This window comes from Haliotis rufescens, unplaced genomic scaffold (assembly GCF_023055435.1).
Source record: "Haliotis rufescens isolate VD_foot unplaced genomic scaffold, xgHalRufe1.0.p SCAF_8, whole genome shotgun sequence".
NCBI lineage: Eukaryota > Metazoa > Mollusca > Gastropoda > Lepetellida > Haliotidae > Haliotis > Haliotis rufescens.
Window position 1 is genome coordinate 48,529,601 of NW_025964372.1, and position 22,144 is coordinate 48,551,744.

Consider the following 22,144-nt stretch of genomic DNA (forward strand, 5'->3'; position numbering starts at 1 on the left):
GCCTCCGTGGTCTAGTGGTAGAGCGTCCGCCCGGAGAGCGGAAGGTCCGGGGTTCGATCCCCGACCGCGTCATACCAAAGACGTTAAAAGATGGTACTTGTTGTTACCCTGTCTGGCGCCCGGCTGGTCGGCTCGGAGTCAGTATACTGTGTCTGAGTGGGGTATTCATGATAAACTGCGGTATGGTATCTCAGTGAGCTAGCCCTATAAATCGGCATCAGTCAGGACTAGTAAAAGCAGCCACACAAACACACACACGTACATGCACGTCACTATATAAGTGCAATAATCTTGGACGCGACGTTCACCCCATTTCACCTCACCTGTAAGTACCCACCCAGATTATATACCCCAGGGTATTTCCATAGACACATATCCCGGGACAACTGTCCTGAGGATACATATCCAATGACAATTTAACAAAGGGAAAATATTTTGCAGAGGCATGAAATAATCTATTACACAAGAACGGCGTATATACGAGCAATAAGTTTCTTTCACCTTACCACCTCACTGTACAGAATGAAGAGATGGCTGTAGCGAGACCTATTCTCTCGCACCATCATCACATATTCGTTTCCACCTGACACGCTGTAGTGGTGACATGTTTGGAATATCAAACTTTATATACACCAGTTCACGCCGATGCATGGATAAGGCAGTACGGGACATGACCCCTGATTCCTGTACGATTCCTGGCCACTACTCACCTCTCGGCCTCCGCTCTCTCCACAGCACAGTGTTCAGACGACAGCACTCCCTGCCAGGATATTAGCTAGAACGTTGATCACATCACCATTATCCTGCTCGACGGACCATCACTCCGAGGATTACGTTACGTCCAACGCTTTGTTAACCGGCGTGAAGCGCAGCCACGTGGGATACCAGGACCCACATAACTCACACATAGAGCGCAGTAACATGACTCGGCTGTTGACACGCAGAGTGTACGTGAATTAGCGTGTATCCATTGATTTTTTTCAATAGAATGTCGAATCGGTAAATTTATTTTTACGACCTATTTTCCCATACTACCCGCTAATTTTACAATGCAATTGACAACCTGTGCAATGTGCAATGGACAATCTGATTCAGTGTGTGCATGAATGGAGGATGAGTGAGGATATCGTGTATTGCGCTTTTGTGACCGGGGTACATGTATGACCAGGGTGCATAGGGACCGGGGTACATGAGTGACCGGGGTGCATGTGTGACCGGGGTACATGAGTGACTGGGATGCGTGAGTGACCGGGGTGCATGTGTGACCGGGGTACATGAGTGACCGGGGTGCATAGGGACCGGGGTACATGAGTGACCGGGGTGCATGAGTGACCGGGGTGCATGAGTGACCAGGGTGCAAGAGTGACCGGGATGCAAGAGTGACCGGGATGCAAGAGTGACCGGGATGCATGAGTGACCGGGATGCAAGAGTGACCGGGATGCATGAGTGACCGGGGTACATGAGTGACCAGGGTGCATAGGGACCGGGGTACATGAGTGACCAGGGTGCAAGAGTGACCAGGGCGCAAGAGTGACCAGGATGCATGAGTGACCGGGATGCAAGAGTGACCGGGATGCGTGAGTGACCGGGATGCATGAGTGACCGGGATGCGTGATTGACCGGGATGCATGAGGGACCGGGGTACATGAGTGACCGGGATGCATGAGTGACTGGGATGCGTGTTGACCGGGATGCATGAGTGTCTGGGATACAAGAGTGACCGGGATGCATAAGTGACCGGGATGCATGAGTGTCCGGGATGCATGAGTGTCTGGGATACAAGAGTGACCGGGATGCATAAGTGACCGGGATACAAGAGTGTCCGGGATACAAGAGTGACCGGAATGTATGAGTGTCCGGGATGCATGAGTGACGGGGATTCAAGAGTGACCGGAATGTATGAGTGTCCGGGATGCATGAGTGACCAGGATACAAGAGTGTCAGGGATGCATAAGTGACTGGGATACAAGAGTGTCCGGGATACAAGAGTGACCGGAATGTATGAGTGTCCGGGATACAAGAGTGTCCGGGATACAAGAGTGACCGGAATGTATGAGTGACTGGGATGCATCAGTGACGGGGATTCAAGAGTGTCCGGGATGCATGAGTGACCGGGATGCATGAGTGACGGGGATGCATGAGTGACCGGGATGCATGAGTGACCGGGATGCATGAGTGACCGGGATGTATGAGTGACCGGGATACAAGAGTGACCGGGATGCATGAGTGTCCGGGATACAAAAGTGACCGGAATGCATGAGTGACCGGGATGTATGAGTGACCGGGATGCATGAGTGACCGGGATGCAAGAGTGACGGGGATGTGTGAGTGTCCGGGATACAAGAGTGACCGGGATGTATGAGTGACCGGGATGCATGAGTGACCGGGATGTATGAGTGACCGGGATGTATGAGTGACCGGGATGTGTGAGTGTCCGGGATGTATGAGTGACCGGGATGTATGAGTGACCGGGATGTATGAGTGACCGGGATGCATGAGTGACCGGGATGTATGAGTGACCGGGATGTATGAGTGACCGGGATACAAGAGTGACCGGGATGTATGAGTGACCGGGATACAAGAGTGACCGGGATGTATGAGTGACCGGGATACAAGAGTGACCGGGATGTATGAGTGACCGGGATACAAGAGTGACCGGGATGTATGAGTGACCGGGATACAAGAGTGACCGGGATGTATGAGTGACCGGGATACAAGAGTGACCGGGATGTATGAGTGACCGGGATACAAGAGTGACCGGGATGTATGAGTGACCGGGATACAAGAGTGACCGGGATGTATGAGTGACCGGGATACAAGAGTGACCGGGATGTATGAGTGACCGGGATGTATGAGTGACCGGGATGCATGAGTGACCGGGATGTATGAGTGACCGGGATGTGTGTTGACCGGGATGTATGAGTGACCGGGATGCATGAGTGACCGGGATGTATGAGTGACCGGGATACATCAGTGACCAGGATGTATGAGTGACCGGGATGTGTGTTGACCGGGATGCATGAGTGACCGGGATGTATGAGTGACCGGGATGTGTGTTGACCGGGATGCATGAGTGACCGGGATGCATGAGTGACCGGGATGTATGAGTGACCGGGATGCATGAGTGACCGGGATGTATGAGTGACCGGGATGTGTGTTGACCGGGATGTATGAGTGACCGGGATGCATGAGTGACCGGGATGTATGAGTGACCGGGATGTATGAGTGACCGGGATGTATGAGTGACCGGGATGTATGAGTGACCGGGATGTATGAGTGACCGGGATGCATGAGTGACCGGGATGTATGAGTGACCGGGATGTATGAGTGACCGGGATGTATGAGTGACCGGGATGCAAGAGTGACCGGGATGTGTGAGTGTCCGGGATACAAGAGTGACCGGGATGTATGAGTGACCGGGATGTATGAGTGACCGGGATGCAAGAGTGATGGGGATGTGTGAGTGACCGGGGTGTGTGTTGACCGGGATGCATGAGTGTCCGGGATACAAGAGTGACCAGGATGTATGAATGACCGGGATGTATGAGTGACGGGGATTCAAGAGTGACCGGGATGCGTGTTGACCAGGATGCATGAGTGTCCAGGATACAAGAGTGACGGGGATGTGTGAGTGACCGGGATACATCAGTGACCGGGATGCAAGAGTGACGGGGATGTGTGAGTGACCGGGATGCTTGTTGACCGGGATGTATGAGTGTCCGGGATACAAGAGTGACCGAGAGTATGAGTGACCGGGATGCATGAGTGTCCGGGATACAAGAGTGACGGGGATGTGTGAGTGACCGGGATGCATGAGTGTCCGGGATACAAGAGTGACGGGGATGTATGAGTGACTGGGATGCATGAGTGTCCGGGATACAAGAGTGACCGGGATGTATGAGTGACCGGGATGTATGAGTGACCGGGATGCATGAGTGACTGGGATGCATGAGTGTCCGGGATACAAGAGTGACCGGGATGTATGAGTGACAGGGATGCATGAGTGACCTGGATGCAAGAGTGACGGGGATGTGTGAGTGACCGGGATGTGTGTTGACCGGGATGCATGAGTATCCGGGATACAAGAGTGACCGGGATGTATGAGTGACCGGGATGCAAGAGTGACGGGGATGTGTGAGTGACCGGGATGTGTGTTGACCGGGATGCATGAGTGTCTGGGATGCAAGAGTGACCGGGATGTTTGAGTGACCGGGATACATGAGTGACCAGGATGCAAGAGTGACCGGGATGCGTGTTGACCGGGATGCACGAGTGTCCGGGATACAAGAGTGACCAGGATGTATGAATGACCGGGATGTATGAGTGACGGGGATTCAAGAGTGACCGGGATGCGTGTTGACCAGGATGCATGAGTGTCCAGGATACAAGAGTGTTCCAGGGATGCAAGAGTGACCGGGGTGTATGAGTGACCGGGATGCATGAGTGACGGGGATGCAAGAGTGACAGGGATGTGTGAGTGACCGGGATGCGTGTTGACCCGGATGTATGGGTGACCGGGATGCATGAGTGACCGGGATGCAAGAGTGACAGGGATGTGTGAGTGACCGGGATACATGAGTGACGGGGGTGCGTGAGTGACCGGGATGCATGAGGGACCGGGATGCGTGATGGACCGGGATGCGTGATTGACCGGGGTGCAAGAGTGACGGGGATGTGTGAGTGACCGGGATACATGAGTGACCGGGGTACATTAGTGACCGGGATACATGAGTGACCGGGGTGCAAGAATGACCAGGGTACATGAGTAAACCGGGATGCGTGAATAACCGGGATGCGTGAGTGACCGGGATGTATGAGTGACAGGGATGCATGAGTGACGGGGATGCAAGAGTGAACGGAATGGGTGTTGACCGGGATGCATGAGTGTCCGGGATACAAGAGTGACCGGGATGTATGAGTGACCGGGATGTATGAGTGACGGGGATTCAAGAGTGACCTGGATGCGTGTTGACCAGGATGCATGAGTATCCGGGATACAAGAGTGTTCCAGGGATACAAGAGTGACCGGGATGTATGAGTGACCGGGATGCATGAGTGACGGGGATGCAAGAGTGACAGGGATGTGTGAGTGACCGGGATGCGTGTTGACCGGGATGCAAGAGTGACGGGGATGTGTGAGTGACCGGGATGCGTGTTGACCGGGATGTATGAGTGACAGGGATGCATGAGTGACCGGGATGCAAGAGTGATGGGGATGCAAGAGTGACGGGGATGTGTGAGTGACCGGGATACATGAGTGACCGGGCTACATTAGTGACCCGGATACATGAGTGACCGGGATGCATGAGTGACCGGGATGCATGATTGACAGGGGTGCAAGAGTGACCGGGATGCAAGAGTGTCGGGGATGCAAGAGTGACGGGGATGTATGAGTGACCTGGATACATGAGTGACCTGGGTACATTAGTGACCGGGATACAAAAGTGACCGGGATGCATGAGTGACCGGGATGCGTGATTGACCAGGGTGCAAGAGTGACGGGGATGTGTGAGTGACCGGGAAACATGAGTGACCGGGGTGCAAGAATGACCGGGGTACATGAGTAAACCGGGATGCGTGAATGACCGGGATGCATGAGTGACCGGGATGCATGAGTGACCGGGATGCATGAGTGACCCGGGTACATGAGTGACTGGGATGGGTGTTGACCGGGATGTATGAGTGACTGGGATGCATGAGTGAACGGGATGCAAGAGTGACCGGGATGTGTGAGTGACCGGGATGCGTGTTGACCGGGATGTATGAGTGTCCGGGATACAAGAGTGACCGAGAGTATGAGTGACCGGGATGCATGAGTGTCCGGGATACAAGAGTGTCCGGGATGTTTGAGTGACCGGGATGCATGAGTGACCGGGATGCATGAGTGACCGGGATGTATGAGTGACTGGGATGTATGAGTGACCGGGATGCATGAGTGTCCGGGATACAAGAGTGTCCGGGATGTTTGAGTGACCGGGATGCATGAGTGACCGGGATGCATGAGTGACCGGGATGTATGAGTGACTGGGATGCATGAGTGACCGGGATGCATGAGTGACTGGGATGCATGAGTGACCGGGATGCATGAGTGACCGGGATGTATGAGTGACTGGGATGCATGAGTGACCGGGATGCAAGAGTGACTGGGATGTGTGTTGACCTTGATGCATGAGTGTCTGGGATACAAGAGTGACCAGGATGTATGAGTGACCGGGATGTATGAGTGACGGGGATTCAAGAGTGACCGGGATGCGTGTTGACCAGGATGCATGAGTGTCCGGGATACAAGAGTGACCGGGATGTATGAGTGACTGGGATGCATGAGTGACCGGGATGCAAGAGTGACGGGGATGTGTGTGTGACCGGGATACATGAGTGACCGGGGTGCGTGAGTGACCGGGATGCATGAGTGACCCGGATGCATGATTGACCAGGATACATGAGTGACCGGGATGCGTGAGTGACCGGGATGCATGAGTGACCGGGATGCGTGAGTGACCGGGGTACATGAGTGTCTGGGATGTGTGAGTGACCGGGATGCGTGAGTGACCGGGATATATGAGTGTCCGGGATACAAGAGTGACCGGGGTGCAAAAGTGACTTTGGTAAATGAGTGACCTGGATACATGAGTGACCGGGGCACAAAAGTGACTTTGGTAAATGAGTGACTGGGATGCGTGAGTGACCAGGGTGCATGAGTGACCTGTGTGCATGAGTGACCGGGATGCGTGAGTGACCGGGGTGCAAGAGTGACCGGGATGCGTGAGTGACCGGGGTGCAAGAGTGACCGGGATGCGTTTTTGACCGGGATGCGTGAGTGACCGGGGTACATGAGTGACCGGGGTGCATGAGTGACGGGGATGACATGAGTGACCGGGGTGCATGAGTAACCGGGGTGCTTGAGTGACTGGGGTGCATGAGTGACCGGGAATCATGAGTGACCGGGATGCATGAGTGACCGGGAATCATGAGTGACCGGGATGCGTGAGTGACCCAAATGCAAGAGTGACCGGGATGGGTGAGTGACCAGGGTGCATGGGTGACTGGGATGCATGAGTGACCGGGATGCGTGAGTGACCGGAATACATGAGTGACCGGGATGCATGAGTCACTGGGGTGCATGAGTGACCAGGATGCGTGAGTGACTGGGGTGCAAGAGTGACTGGGGTGCATGAGTGACGGGGATATATGAGTGACCGGAATGCAAAAGTGACTTTGGTAAATGAGTGACCAGGATACATGAGTGACCGGGATATATGAGTGACCAGGATGCGTGAGTGACCGGGGTGCAAGAGTGACTGGGATGCGTGAGTGACTTGGATACATGAGTGACCGGGATGCACGATTGACCAGGGTGCAAGAGTGACTGGGATGCATGAGTGACCGGGATACATGAGTGACCGGGATGCGTGAGTGACCGGGGTGCAAGAGTGACCGGGATGCGTGAGTGACTCTGATACATGAGTGACCGGGATACATGAGTGACCGGGATGCGTGAGTGACCGGGGTGCAAGAGTGACCGGGATGCGTGAGTGACTGGGATACATGAGTTACCGGGATGCATGAGTGACTGGGGTGCAAGAGTGACTGGGGTGCATGAGTGACGGGGATACATTAGTGACCGGGGTGCAAGAGTGACTGGGGTGCATGAGTGACGGGGATACATGAGTGACCGGGGTGCAAAAGTGACTTTGGTAAATAAGTGACCGGGATACATGAGTGACCGGGATACATGAGTGACCGGGGTGCAAAAGTGACTTTGGTAAATGAGTGACCGGGATGCGTGAGTGACATGGGTGCATGAGTGACCTGTTTGCATGAGTGACCGGTGTGCAAGAGTGACCAGGGTTCAAGAGTGACCGGGGTGCAAGAGTGACCAGGGTTCAAGAGTGACCGGGGTGCAAGAGTGACTGGGGTGCAAGAGTGACCGGGGTGCAAGAGTGACCGGGGTGCAAGAGTGACCGGGGTGCAAGAGTGACCGGGGTGCAAGAGTGACCGGGGTGCAAGAGTGACCGGGGTGCAAGAGTGACTGGGGTGCAAGAGTGACCGGGGTGCAAGAGTGACTGGGGTGCATGAGTGACCAGGATGCAAGAGTGACCTGGGTGCAGGAGTGACTGATGTACAAGAGTAAGGGGGAGTTTTCACGAACGAATGTGTGTGTGCATCAAAGCGTAAGGTCATGAGTGAGTGTAAATAAACGTTACAAAGTCTCAGTTTTATCAATAGGTTTTAAACTTTTATCGACGAGTGGTGATATATTTGATATCTAGAGAAACGATCAAGGGTTAAATTCTATTTATAATCCGAAGTCATTCTTCCAACCTTTTCAGTTTGTAAACAGTAACAACCAGTATCTTGAGTGTAAAGGGGCGGTCGGGTAGCCTTGTGGTTAAAGCGTTCGCTCGACACGCCGAAGACCCGGGTTCGATTCCCGACATGGGTAAAATGTGTGAAGCCCATTTCTGTTGTCCCCCGCCGTGATATTGCTGGAATATTGCGGAAAACGGCGTAAAACCATACTCACTCACTCACTCACTCACTCACTTGAGTGTAAAAGATACAGCTAACAAGCTTCAGCGGCAGATAGATCAGTGATATCTTTGTGATGAAATTGCATGGCAGCGATATCTTAACGGGTACAGTTGGGGATGACAAATAGAGTTAAGCGATCGACCAGCTGGAGGTAAGAGCCGACCAAACTGGTCGGGTGGTCAGGTGCTCTGATTTGGTTGAGTGTGTGGCCTCGATCACTGGATTGTCTGGTCGATCATTTACAGGCCGCCACCATAAAGCCGAAATATTGCCGAGTGCAATAAACAAAGAAACAAAAGTTATGCACGAAATGTTTATTGTTGGTACATGTGCGCTTCGTGTATTATCCGCGTCGTCACAGAGAGGTCAACTTTACCCACTGGACGACAAACTCTGCCTCGTCTACGACACCGTCGCCTGTGGAGAAACATAACTAAATCATCAACAGACATCATCTCTTTAAAACGGTAGCTCACCTATAAGGGTAACGCTATTTTTCTGGGCATTATCTATTGCAGCAGTCAGAGTTTTGCTTCTGCAAATGATAATGCCCTGAAAAATAGCGGTACCGTCATTAAAGCTAAAATGGATGGAATTTGTTTTCAAATAAAAAGAAACAATATCGGTTTTGAAACATTTACTGCAATCAACACGAATGCCACTGACCCACTTTTACAAATATGGAAATGTCATAGAACAAACCAGATGACGTCACTATTGAACGTGACGTCACCTAACATCGGGCGTGATAATGGCCCGTCGTCAAGAAATATGAGGGCATTATCAAGTTACAATGACCCGCTCATTTTTATAACATGTGGGCGGTTTAATGATAATTCTATCCCTTACAGCTATAATACATATTATACAACATATAACCAGGAATAACTCACTGACATAATACAAAACGTGAATGCCCGAGAATAATCAGCCTCGATTATCTGTCTACACAGATTCCATTGGGCGTAAAAGGCAAAATTAAATGAATGGATCAATGAAATTCAGTGATGACACCAGTAGACTACACGTGTTGCTCTACCGGTAGCACATGTCACTCGAAGATCCGGGGTAGAATAGGTCTTCAGCAACCCATGTTTGCCGTAAAAGGCAACTATGCTTGTCGTAAGAGGCGACTAACAGGATCGGGTGGTCAGGCTCGCTGACTTGGTTGATACATGTCATCGTATCCTAATTGCGTGGATCAATACTCATGATATCAATTACTTGATTGTCTGGTCCAGACTTGATTATTTACAGACCGCCGTCATATATCTGTAATATTGCTGAGTGCGGCTTTAAACAACAAACAAACCAAACCAAACATGTCACTCGCACTCGTTTGTTTAACACTGCACCCAGCATTATTCGCTGGTCTGTAAATAATCGAGTCTGGACCAAACAATGCAGTGACACGATACAGCTATAAATGTTTTGTATATTATACAACCATTATTTTACATCTTCATTTTTACTTATTAACTTTAGACTAGGCATGAATAAAGTCCTCGGTCTGTGACAACTAACGACAGCCCCCTGTGAAGATCTGGGTTAGACTTTGTTTTCAGCTATGCACGCTTATCGTGAAAGGCGACAAACGGGATTTGGTTGGTCAGGTTTGCTGACTTGGTTGATATATGTCATCATATCCCAACTGCGTAGACCGATGCTCATGATGTCATGTAGTGAATTGTCTGGCCCAGACTTCATTATTTACAGCCCGCTGTCATACAGCTGAAATATTGCTGAGTGCGGCGTTAAACAACAAACACACCAGAGGCCGACAGTTCTGGTCATAGGGGTCATCTTGGGTCCAGCTGCTTCTTGAAGTCAGATAGCAGATCATAAATCATTTTTCATGTTACAGACGTCTAGGTTGAAACACTGTTGTGAAGCTGTTTGTGAAACCATCAGGAAAATATGTCATAAAAAGATGTAAACCAAACGATAATATAACACATTGTTATCGTTGGATTAATTTAAGTGAGTGAGTTTGAGTTTTAACGCCGCGCAGTATTCCAGTGACATCACGGTATGTTAGTTTGACCCTGAAGGAAAACCGAAGTGATGCAGGTCTTTGGCCACTTTGGTAAAACCCTAGTCCACGTACAAGAGGGAAACAGTTAGTGGTAGCTGTGAGGAGGTATCCATGTCTGTGAGACGTACAAGTGGGAAACAGTTAGTGGTTACTGTAAGGAGGTATCCATGTCTGTGAGTGGTACGACAGGGAAACAGTTAGTGGTAACTGTGAGGAGGTATCCATGTCTGTGAGACGTACAAGTGGGAAACAGTTAGTGGTAGCTGTGAGGAGGTATCCATGTCTGTGAGACGTACAAGAGGGAAACAGTTAGTGGTAGCTGTGAGGAGGTATCCATGTCTGTGAGACGTACAAGTGGGAAACAGTTTGTGGTAGCTTTGAGGAGGTATCCATGTCTGTGAGACGTACAAGTGGGAAACAGTTTGTGGTAACTGTGAGGAGGTATCCATGTCTGTGAGACGTACAAGTGGGAAACAGTTAGTGGTAGCTGTGAGGAGGTATCCATGTCTGTGAGACGTACAAGTGGGAAACAGTTAGTGGTAGCTGTGAGGAGGTATCCATGTCTGTGAGACGTACAAGAGGGAAACAGTTAGTGGTAACTGTGAGGAGGTATCCATGTCTGTGAGACGTACAAGTGGGAAACAGTTAGTGGTTACTGTGAGGAGGTATCCATGTCTGTGAGACGTACAAGTGGGAAACATTCAGTGGTTACTGTGAGGAGGTATCCATGTCTGTGAGACGTACAAGAGGGAAACAGTCAGTGGTTACTGTGAGGAGGTATCCATGTCTGTGAGACGTACAAGTGGGAAACAGTTAGTGGTAACTGTGAGGAGGTATCCATGTCTGTGAGACGTACAAGTGGGAAACAGTCAGTGGTTACTGTAAGGAGGTATCCATGTCTGTGAGACGTACAAGTGGGAAACAGTTAGTGGTAACTGTGAGGAGGTATCCATGTCTGTGAGACGTACAAGAGGGAAACAGTTACTGTGAGGAGGTATCCATGTCTGTGAGACGTACAAGAGGGAAACAGTTAGTGGTAACTGTGAGGAGGTATCCATGTCTGTGAGACGTACAAGAGGGAAACAGTTAATGGTAGCTGTGAGGAGGTATCCTTGTCTGTGAGACGTACACGAGGGAAACAGTTTGTGGTAGCTGTGAGGAGGTATCCATGTCTGTGAGACGTACAAGTGGGAAACATTCAGTGGTTACTGTGAGGAGGTATCCATGTCTGTGAGACGTACAAGTGGGAAACAGTCAGTGGTTACTGTAAGGGGGTATCCATGTCTGTGAGACGTACAAGTGGGAAACAGTTAGTGGTTACTGTGAGGAGGTATCCATGTCTGTGAGACGTACAAGTGGGAAACAGTCAGTGGTTACTGTGAGGAGGTATCCATGTCTGTGAGACGTACAAGTGAGAAACAGTTAGTGGTAACTGTGAGGAGGTATCCATGTCTGTGAGACGTACAAGTGGGAAACAGTCAGTGGTTACTGTAAGGAGGTATCCATGTCTGTGAGACGTACAAGTGGGAAACAGTTAGTGGTAACTGTGAGGAGGTATCCATGTCTGTGAGACGTACAAGAGGGAAACAGTTAGTGGTAACTGTGAGGAGGTATCCTTGTCTGTGAGACGTACAAGAGGGAAACAGTTAGTGGTTACTGTGAGGAGGTATCCATGTCTGTGAGATGTACGAGAGGGAAACAGTTAGTGGTAACTGTGAGGAGGTATCCATGTCTGTGAGACGTACAAGAGGGAAACAGTTAGTGGTTGCTGTGAGGAGGTATCCATGTCTGTGAGACGTACAAGAGGGAAACAGTTTGTGGTAGCTGTGAGGAGGTCTCATTCCTATGAGCCGTTCATGGGTTTTGTAATCCTTTCGCCTCACTGCTTAAAATATAAAGCTAATTATACAAACACGAATGTGTTCATGTCCTGTAATGTATACTCTAGTCTTGTGTATAGTCGCACATGGCTGTCCTTAAACCAGTTTACATTACGCAAGCAAAGGTGGGGTTCACTCATAATTAAATCACTGGAGTGTGGTATGAAGTTCAGAATATCACACTACATGGTAACAAGTCGGAGACGATATTGAGCGGGTCAAAAGAGATTTTTCTTGTCTTATGTATTCAATGAACTTTATGTACAACTACAGTGAACCTTCATAACGAACTCAAAGGGACCACTCGTTATAACCGTAGTTCGTTTTAAGCATATATACAGCATATATACAACAAATGGCCGGGACTAAAAATATGTTCGTTATATCGGTCAGTTCGTTATAAGCGTGTTCGTTATAAACGTAGTTTACTGTATGCGCAAACAAAGTCGCGGTGCCTCTGTACTTGCATATGGTAATTAGTTAGCAGTAATCGAGAATGGTGCATGTAACGTTGATAAAACAAATGTCATCCTTACGTCCTGCGGATAAAACCAATGACATCTTAACGTCCTGTGGATATAACCCATGTCATCTTAACGTCCTGCGGTTAAAACCAATGTCATCCTAACTTCCTGTGGATAAAACCCATGTCATCTTAACGTCTTGTGAAAATGACACAAGTCACGTGAACATAACACAAGTCTTGTAAATCCCTTTAAATCCCCTATATAGCCTAGAAGGTGAATTGTTGCTATGAACATTTGTTATTTGTTTTAGTCTGGGTATTACTCCATTATTATATTGACGACGTCATGTTGCGTATCGGGGCAACAGTCGGCAGACTAGAATAAACCCTTCCTCTGTGAAGTCTTATGTCTGCTTTATTCTTTTCATTTACTTTTTAAGAGTGAAAATGAATATTCCTTAGATGTGAGGTGACATTGGGTTTAACGTCGCGTCCAAGATTATTGCACTTATATAGCGACGTGCATGCACGTGTATGTGTGTGTGTGGCTGCTTGTACTAGTCCGGACTGATGCCGATTTATAGTGCTAGCTAACTGAGATACCATGCCGCAGTTTAACATGAATACCCCACTCAGACACAGTATACTGACTCCGAGCCGACCAGTCCTTGTTTTAGCCCCTTAATGCCGAGCGCCAGACAGGGTAACAACAAGTATCATCTTTTAACGTCTTTTTGTATGACGCGGCCCGGAATCGAACCCTGGACCTTCCGCTCTCCGGGCGGACGCTCTACCACAAGACCACGGAGGCGGTCGAATATTCCTTAGAAACATGATACATATCAATTACGATGTATATATTTTCTGTATCAAATCACACATAAAAAAAAATAAATTCCCCATGAACTCGAGCTCACGGACCGCCTGCTCGGTCCAGTGGATAGGGTACAGCCTCACATGCAGGCACGCACGCACACACGCACACACGCACACACGCACACACGCACACAGCCGCGCACGTTGCTTATAAGTGCAATAATCTTAAACGCTAAACCCCAATTCACCTCACCTCATCTCGAGCTCAAGCATCAAGAGGATGCAACGTAATGGACCCGTCAGTATCTGTATAATGGCCTGTTAATAACAGTTGTCTCGAACTTTGGATAAATCGACTTATATATATTCGATGATTTCCCTTGGATACACGTTACTGTGGCTCTAATTCCAGGGCCCACTTGCACAAAGCGATCTTAGCGCTAAGACTCTTGTAAGCCTATGTTAAAGCATGGGAGTTACGATCATCTTTGCGCTAAGATCGCTTTGTGCAACTAGGCCCTGGTGTTTGAACTTACCGTTTCTATCAAACATATCGAATATATACTTGAGATCGCCGTCAGCGGTGATCCTGTCGTCCTTGTTGACGTCGATCTTGAAGAAGAAGGGGACTGCGTTGACAAGAGAACCAATGTCATTTTGGTACCACGTTAAGAGAAACTCGTCACTTGTCACCTGACCGTCACCTGATAGAAATACACATGTATTTTGTGTAACCTGACGGTTGATATGAAACTCACACGTGATCTTTAATACTCGTATATTTGCAAGATACTTTGTACCATGGATATTGATTGTACCAATTAGATGTCTGGGGCACGGGCGGCCTATTGTCTGTAGCACCTATAGCGTTGCTATGCAGAGTTGCATCCATTAGGCGTGACAAAATCCTATGAGATTGGGTTCGAATCTGATCGCGATTCTTGGTTTGTCAGAACTATACCCGTAATCGTTGGTTTCACCAAAGTGGCTAACGTCTGCACCTCCTTGGTGTCACTCACTCACTCACTCACTCACTCACTCACTCACTCACTCCGGAAAAAAGTTGATAATCTACGATCAGTGAATCCTGGCATGGGTAAGGGAGGCAATACTGCAAAGCGATATACAGTGCATTAGACTACTGAGTTACCTGTGCCCACTTAAGTAATATGTTTGGATGTAGCAATAAAGTCGATTATTACAAGTCCATCAGGGTACCGTTAATGTCGGAACTATTCAAGAATCTCTTTAAGTCATCCATATCGATGGAGTTATTTCCCCTTGCAAGTTCCTCGAAAATCCTTCTGGCGTGTTTGCTGTCCACGGCAACCTGATCCATATGGTTCCTGGAAGTGAGACACATACCTGGGTGAGACACATACCTTGGTGAGACACATACCTTGGTGAGACACATACCTGGGTGAGACACGTACCTGGGTGAGACACATACCTGGGTGAGACACATACCCGGGTGAGACACGTACCTGGGTGAGACACATACCTGGGTGAGACACATGACCGGGTGAGACACGTACCTGGGTGAGACACATACCTGGGTGAGACACATGACCGGGTGAGACACATACCTGGGTGAGACACATACCTGGGTGAGACACATACCTGGGTGAGACACATGCCCGGGTGAGACACGCACCTGGGTGAGACACATACCTGGGTGAGACACATGACCGGGTGAGACACGTACTTGGGTGAGACACGTACCTGGGTGAGACACATACCTGGGTGAGACACATACCTGGGTGAGACACGTACCTGGGTGAGACACATACCTGGGTGAGACACGTACCTGGGTGAGACACATACCTGGGTGAGACACGTACCTGGGTGAGACACATACCTGGGTGAGACACATACCTGGGTGAGACACATACTCGGGTGAGACACGTACCTGGGTGAGACACATACCTGGGTGAGAGACATACCCGGGTGAGACACGTACCTGGGTGAGGCACATACCTGGGTGAGACACATACCTGGGTGAGACACATACCCGGGTGAGACACATACCTGGGTGAGACACATACCTGGGTGAGACACGTACCGGGGTGAGACACGTACCGGGGTGAGACACGTACCGGGGTGAGACACATACCTGGGTGAGACACATACCTGGGTGAGACACGCAGCTTGGTGAGACACGCACCTGGGTGAGACACAAGGGGGGGTGGGAGGGGGGGGGGGGGGGGGGGCAGAACGGAGGCAGTCCCTGTTTGCAAAATGAATGTAACAATTTTATAAACAATCCGATACATAGTTTTCCTCTATTTTTCTACAGGTTTTCAAACTATCGGGGAACAATGTATGTTGCAAAGAATTATGAATCAATGTTGCATTGTGTTTGTTTGCGATTACTAGCCATTACTTATATTGTACTATAAGAACATTGAGACTGCTCCAGCCGTGGGACAAGGATGTGCAATACGCTTGACACAGAATGATTGAGTCAAGACACAGTATTCCAGTTACATCAGCGCACGCCAGTTCAATGTGGAGGAAAGACGGGTGTGACGATGTTCTGCTGAACCACGAAGAACACTTACGGTGCAGATTAACATGTACTGTACTGTACTAGCCTGTATTAAAGAACACTGTGTCTCGGCCATAGATAAACAGTAAAGAACGTACAGACAATGCAGTGTTAATTTACGAATATGGGGTGGATCCCCGGGTCATAGAGCATTATAGCTACTTGTTCGCCCCTAGTGCCAGGCATGACCTGTGGGTAGATTCTCAACACATGCATGTCAGTGAGCCAGCATCCCTCAAAGGAGACAAATCTGCACGATGTATTGACCATTTTCAAAACAATTCTTGAGGTTGTTACTGGAAACAATGTCCCTATTAATCCAACAGATTATTGTATGAAATTATTGTAATAAAACAAAGTGGTGCGTGGTCGACCCGAATAAAACTTGCTATGACTTTCAATTTACCGGAACCTGGCTTCCTTTTAAGAATTAGGAACATAATAACTGCCTAATACAGCGCAAATACAGCTACCGTAACGAACATAATCGGGGAATTCCGAATGTCAAAGATTAAAGCTGCGCCATTATATTGTTGTAGATATGCAATCTGGCATCTTCAATCAAATGGGAGTTTGAAAAAAAGAATATTTGTGTGTACCATTTCCGAAACAATTGGTAAAGAAATGAAGCCCAATTCTTTTAGAAAGCTGATATTTGATTGGCTCAATAATCCACTCGTACTTGATTCAGGTTTCGCTGTGAGATCTCCAGATCGTGATGCAGGGAGGTGTATCGTATCGGAGTACATTTGTAAGGAGTTTGGTATAACTCACGGATCAAGGTGATGTGTGGGCTGGGTGTTGGGATTCGTCTTGTTCTGTCTCGGCATGATAAAAGCTGAGGTCGAGACAGTCACCACACAGAGAAGGGACCAGCTGAAGATCTACAAAAGGGACATTACAAGAACATTATTTTCAGTTCTTAATGACACAACCGCCATTACCAGAAAAGATATTATCTCTATGTGACAAGAGTGTATCTCTGTGTGACAAGATGGTATCTGTGTGTGACAAGATGGTATCTCTATGTGACAAGATGGCATCTCTATGTGACAAGATTGTATCTCTGTGTGACAAGATTGTGTCTCTGTCTGACAAGATGGTTTCTCTATGTGACAAGATGGCATCTCTATGTGACAAGCTGGTTTCTCTATGTGGCAAAATGGTATCTCTGTGTAACAAGATGGTATCTCTGTGTGACAAGATGGTTTCTCTGTGTGACAAGATGATATCTCTGTGTGACAAGATGGTATCTCTGTGTGACAAGATGGTATCTCTGTGTGACAAGATGGTTTCTCTGTGTGACAAGATGGTATCTCTGTGTGACAAGATGGTTTCCTGTGTGACAAGCTGGTTTCTCTGTGTGACAAGATGGTATCTATGTGTGACACGATTGTATCTCTGTGTGACAAGCTGGTTTCTCTGTGTGACAAGATTGTATCTCTATGTGACAAGATGGTATCTCTGTGTGACAAGATGGTATCTCTGTGTTACAAGATGATATCTCTATGTGACAAGATTGTGTCTCTATGTGACAAGATGATATCTCTATGTGACAAGATGGCATCTCTATGTGACAAGATGATATCTCTGTGTGACAAGATGATATCTCTGTGTGACAAGATGGTATCTCTGTGTGACAAGATTGTATCTCTGTGTGACAAGATGGTATCTCTGTGTGACAAGCTGGTTTCTCTGTGTGACAAGCTGGTTTCTCTGTGTGACAAGATGGCATCTCTGTGTGACAAGATGATATCTCTGTGTGACAAGCTGGTTTCTCTGTGTGACAAGATGATATCTCTGTGTGACAAGATTGTATCTCCGTGTGACAAGATGGTATCTCTGTGTGACAAGATGGTATCTCTATGTTACAACATGATATCTCTATGTGACAAGATTGTTTCTCTATGTGACAAGATGGTATCTCTATGTGACAAGATGGTATGTCTGTGTGACAAGATGGTATGTCTGTGTGACAAGATGGTATCTCTATGTGACAAGATGGTATGTCTGTGTGACAAGATGATATCTCTATGTGACAAGATGGTATCTCTATGTGACAAGATGGTATCTCTGTGTGATAAGATGGTATCTCTATGTGACAAGATGGTATGTCTGTGTGACAAGATGGTATCACTGTGTGACAAGATGGTATCACTGTGTGACAAAATGGTATCTCTATGTGACAAGATGGTATCTCTATGTGACAAGATTGTATCTCTATGTGACAAGATAGTATCTCTATGTGACAGGATGGTATCTCTATGTGACAAGATGGTATGTCTGTGTGACAAGATGGTATGTCTGTGTGACAAGATGGTATCTCTATGTGACAAGATGGCATCTCTGTGTGACAAGATGATATCTCTATGTGACAAGATGGTATCACTGTGTGACAAGATGGTATCACTGTGTGACAAAATGCTATCTCTATGTGACAAGATGGTATCTCTATGTGACAAGATGGTATCTCTATGTGACAAGATGGTATCTCTAAGTGACAAGATGGTATCTCTATGTGACAAAATGGTATCTCTATGTGACAAAATGGTATCACTGTCTGACAAGATGGTTTATCTGTGGTATCTCTGTGTAACAAGATTGCATCTCTATGTGACAAGATAGTATCCCTGTGGGAGATTAATCATTGTCCAATGTAGAAATATGTCTTTTATGGTATCTCAGTGGGCTATGACAAAAGAAACGGAAAAGTTCGGACTCGTAAAAGAGGCCACGCATACATAGCCGCAAACACGTATATACACACACACGCACGCACGCACGCACGCACGCACGCACGCACGCACGCACGCACGCACACACACACATTCATGTCGCTATATAAGTGAAACAATCTTAAACTCAAGGTCAGTTGCAGTCATCATATCAGGAAAGGATAGGTCTTATCTAGAATATAAGAATTGTTTTACTGGAAGAAAGATTTTCTTCGTATACCTAACACCATCATTCCATGTGAACGTCGGCTTGGGTTATCGTCTCTGTGGCGGTATGTGGATATAGGTGGGAATGAAATCAGCATACACTAGTACAATACTAAATTTGGTCTGACAATGCACAATTGTTTGTCATCGATTGGATATATTCGCAGGAATAATCATGAAACATTTCCTGAAACTTGTTCAACTGTTTCCGACATGTTATTGAACCAGCTTCATTTGTTTCATTTGACGTCACAACTTGCACAGACAAACTGCGGCCTCAAGGTTAAGACAGGGCGTTCGTGTACAGAGCATTACTGGCGTCTGGTTGTGACATACAGTACTTGAGATTAGCATGAACAATAGGCAGGCGACCTGAACTGGTTAAATGACAGACGAGCAGTTTACAGCTTTCCAAGTACAGTATTTCAACCAAGAAACCAGCAGCAAGTGTAATGTGGGTTTGTACTTACAGACATCTTGTTGACTTAATTCTAGTTCATTGGTGACGTTTTGTGCATGTTTGTGCAGACTTTCCGGATGTGAAAATGTGGCGCAGCACACATGGCAGATAGCTCGTGGCTGATAGCGTGGAGTTGGCAGATGGTTTCTCTGTCAGTTCATAGTGTACTGGGCCAGCTACTGACAGACTTTGCCTACAGGTTAATATTAGTGTGGTAGTGTGAGTGTGTGAGTGTTTGTGAGTGTGAGTGTGTGTTGTGGGCGTGTGAGTGTGAGTGAGTGAGTGAGTGAGTGAGTATGGTTTTACGCCGCTTTTAGCAATATTCCAGCAATATCACGGCGGGGGACACCAGAAATGGGCTTCACACATTGTACCCATGTCGGGAATCGAACCCGGGTCTTCGGCGTGACGAGCGAACGCTTTAACCACTAGGCTACCCGACCGCCCCCGTGTGAGTGTGACAGAGAGCGTGTGAGTTTGAGCGGGTGCGTGAGCGTGTGCGTGTGAGTGTATGAGAGTGTGTGTTAGAACGTGTGAGTGTGAGTGTGTGTTAGAGCGTGTGAGAGTGTGCGTGTGAATGTGTGCGAGCTTGTGAGTGTGAGTGTGAGTGTGAGGATGCTTGTGACTGTGAGTATGTCTTAGAGCGCATGGGCGTGGGCGTGTGAATGTGTGAGAGCGTGTGAGTGTGAGGGTGCTTGTGACTGTGTATGCGTGTATGAGAGTGTGTGTTAGACCGTGCGAGTGTGAGTGTGTGTTGGACCGTGTGCGTGTGAATGTGTGAGAGCGTGTGTTAGACCGTGTGAGTGTGTGTGTGTGTGTTAGAGCGTGTGAGTGCGTGCGTGTGAATGTGTGAGAGCGTGTGAGTTTGAATGTGTGTTAGGGCGCCTGAGCGTGTGCGTGTGAATGTGTGAGAGCGTGTGAGTGTGAGGGTGCTTGTGACTGTGTATGAGTGTATGAGAGTGTGTGTTAGACCGTGTGAGTGTGAGTGTTTGTTAGAGCGTGTGAGTGCGTGCGTGTGAATGTGTGAGAGCGTGTGAGTTTGTGTGTGTGTTAGGGCGCCTGAGCGTGTGCGTGTGAATGTGTGTGAGCTTGTGAGTGTGAGTGTGAGGGTGCTTGTGACTGTGACTTGTGTGAGTGTATGAGAGTGTGTGTTAGAGCGTGAGTGTTGGTGGGTGTTAGAGCGCGTGTGCGTGTGAATGTGTGAGAGCGTGTGAGTGTGGGTGTGTGAGGGTGTTTGTGAGTTTGTGAGGGTATGAGGGTGTGTATTTAAGCGTGTGAGTGTGAGCGTGTGGGGGTATGAGAGTGTGGATTTGAGCGTGTGAGTGTGAGTGTGAGGTTGCTTGTGAGTGTGAGTGTGTGAGAGTATGAGAGTGTGTATTTGAGCGTGTGAGTGCGAGCGTAAGCGTGTGAGAATGAAAATGCTTCTTAGTGTGAGTGTGAGAGAGAGCGTGTGAATGTGACTGTGAGTGTGATCGTGTGCGGGGGAGTGAGGTTGACTGTGAGAGAGAGCGTGCGAATGTGAGTGTGATCGTGTGCAGGGGAGTGAGGTTGAGTGTGAGAGAGAGTGTGTGAATGTGAGTGTGAGTGTGATCGTGTGCGGGAGAGTGAGGTTGAGTGTTAGAATGCGTGTGCGTGAGAAAGAGAGAGAGAGAGAGAGAAAGAGAGCGAGTGTGAATGTGGTGTGTGGTTGAGTATGAATGTCAATGTGAGTGAGAGTGAAGGTGAGTGTGTCAAGGAGTGTGAGTGTGTCACAGAATTCTTACATTTCCTGAGAATACAACATACACTCGCTCCCCCTCTCTCTCTCACCAACACACGTGCACTCGCTCTTCCTTTCAACCATGCCTCTCTCTCTCTCTCTCTCTCTCTCTCTCTCTCTCTCTCTATATATATATATATATATATATATATATATATATATATATCAATCTCTCTCACACACTACGCACCTGATAATACATTGTAAACCCCCCACCCCACCCCACCCTACCCCTACCCACCCCCGATGCTCACTGTAGTCGTCTGATGTAAAAGGGAATCCCAACACCTAAGCATGACAGACTTCCGCTTTCATCATCTCAACGTATGGAACGGCAAGTACATTCAGCCCAGTACCGCCAAGTAGAGCACCTGTTTGAATTTCATTCTCCACGTCTGAAGCCAACATGTTGTAAATATACTGAACAAAACAAGATAAGGATCCTTCCTATTTGGTGGGATATTATTTTGTAGTGACGACTGAGCACACAATGTCATAAAGATATCCCCAAACAATATTCATGACCCTAACCTTTTTTGTTCAGTATACAACACGTCAAAGCCAGAGAATAACCAGTCTCGATTATCCGCCGAAAAGATTCTACTGGGCTTTAAAGGCCAACTAGTGGTGAAAAGTATATCAATGAATCACTGACAATTAGTGATGACGCCTGGCGTTCGCAACAGCCTGCATTCAGTTACTTCA

General features: G+C 48.1%; 2 protein-coding genes across 2 annotated transcripts in view; both read right to left on the reverse strand.

Moving 5' to 3' along the window:
• The window catches only part of LOC124115152, a 42,708-nt gene extending 41,806 nt beyond the window's left edge, over positions 1 to 902 (reverse strand). The window contains exon 1 of the mRNA XM_046476027.2: positions 711 to 902. The gene's annotated coding sequence lies outside the window, so the exon portion shown is untranslated. The remainder of the gene's footprint in view (positions 1 to 710) is intronic.
• A 7,930-nt stretch (positions 903 to 8,832) lies between these two features.
• On the reverse strand, positions 8,833 to 19,817 carry LOC124115151 (calmodulin-like protein 5). The gene is made up of 5 exons (XM_046476026.2): positions 19,691 to 19,817; positions 17,053 to 17,162; positions 14,949 to 15,076; positions 14,267 to 14,434; positions 8,833 to 8,950 (listed from the first exon to the last, which is right to left on the reverse strand). Exons 1-5 carry the CDS (start codon positions 19,694 to 19,696, stop codon positions 8,889 to 8,891), a joined length of 474 nt encoding a protein of 157 aa, XP_046331982.2. The 5' UTR covers positions 19,697 to 19,817; the 3' UTR covers positions 8,833 to 8,888.
• Positions 19,818 to 22,144: the final 2,327 nt, after the last annotated feature.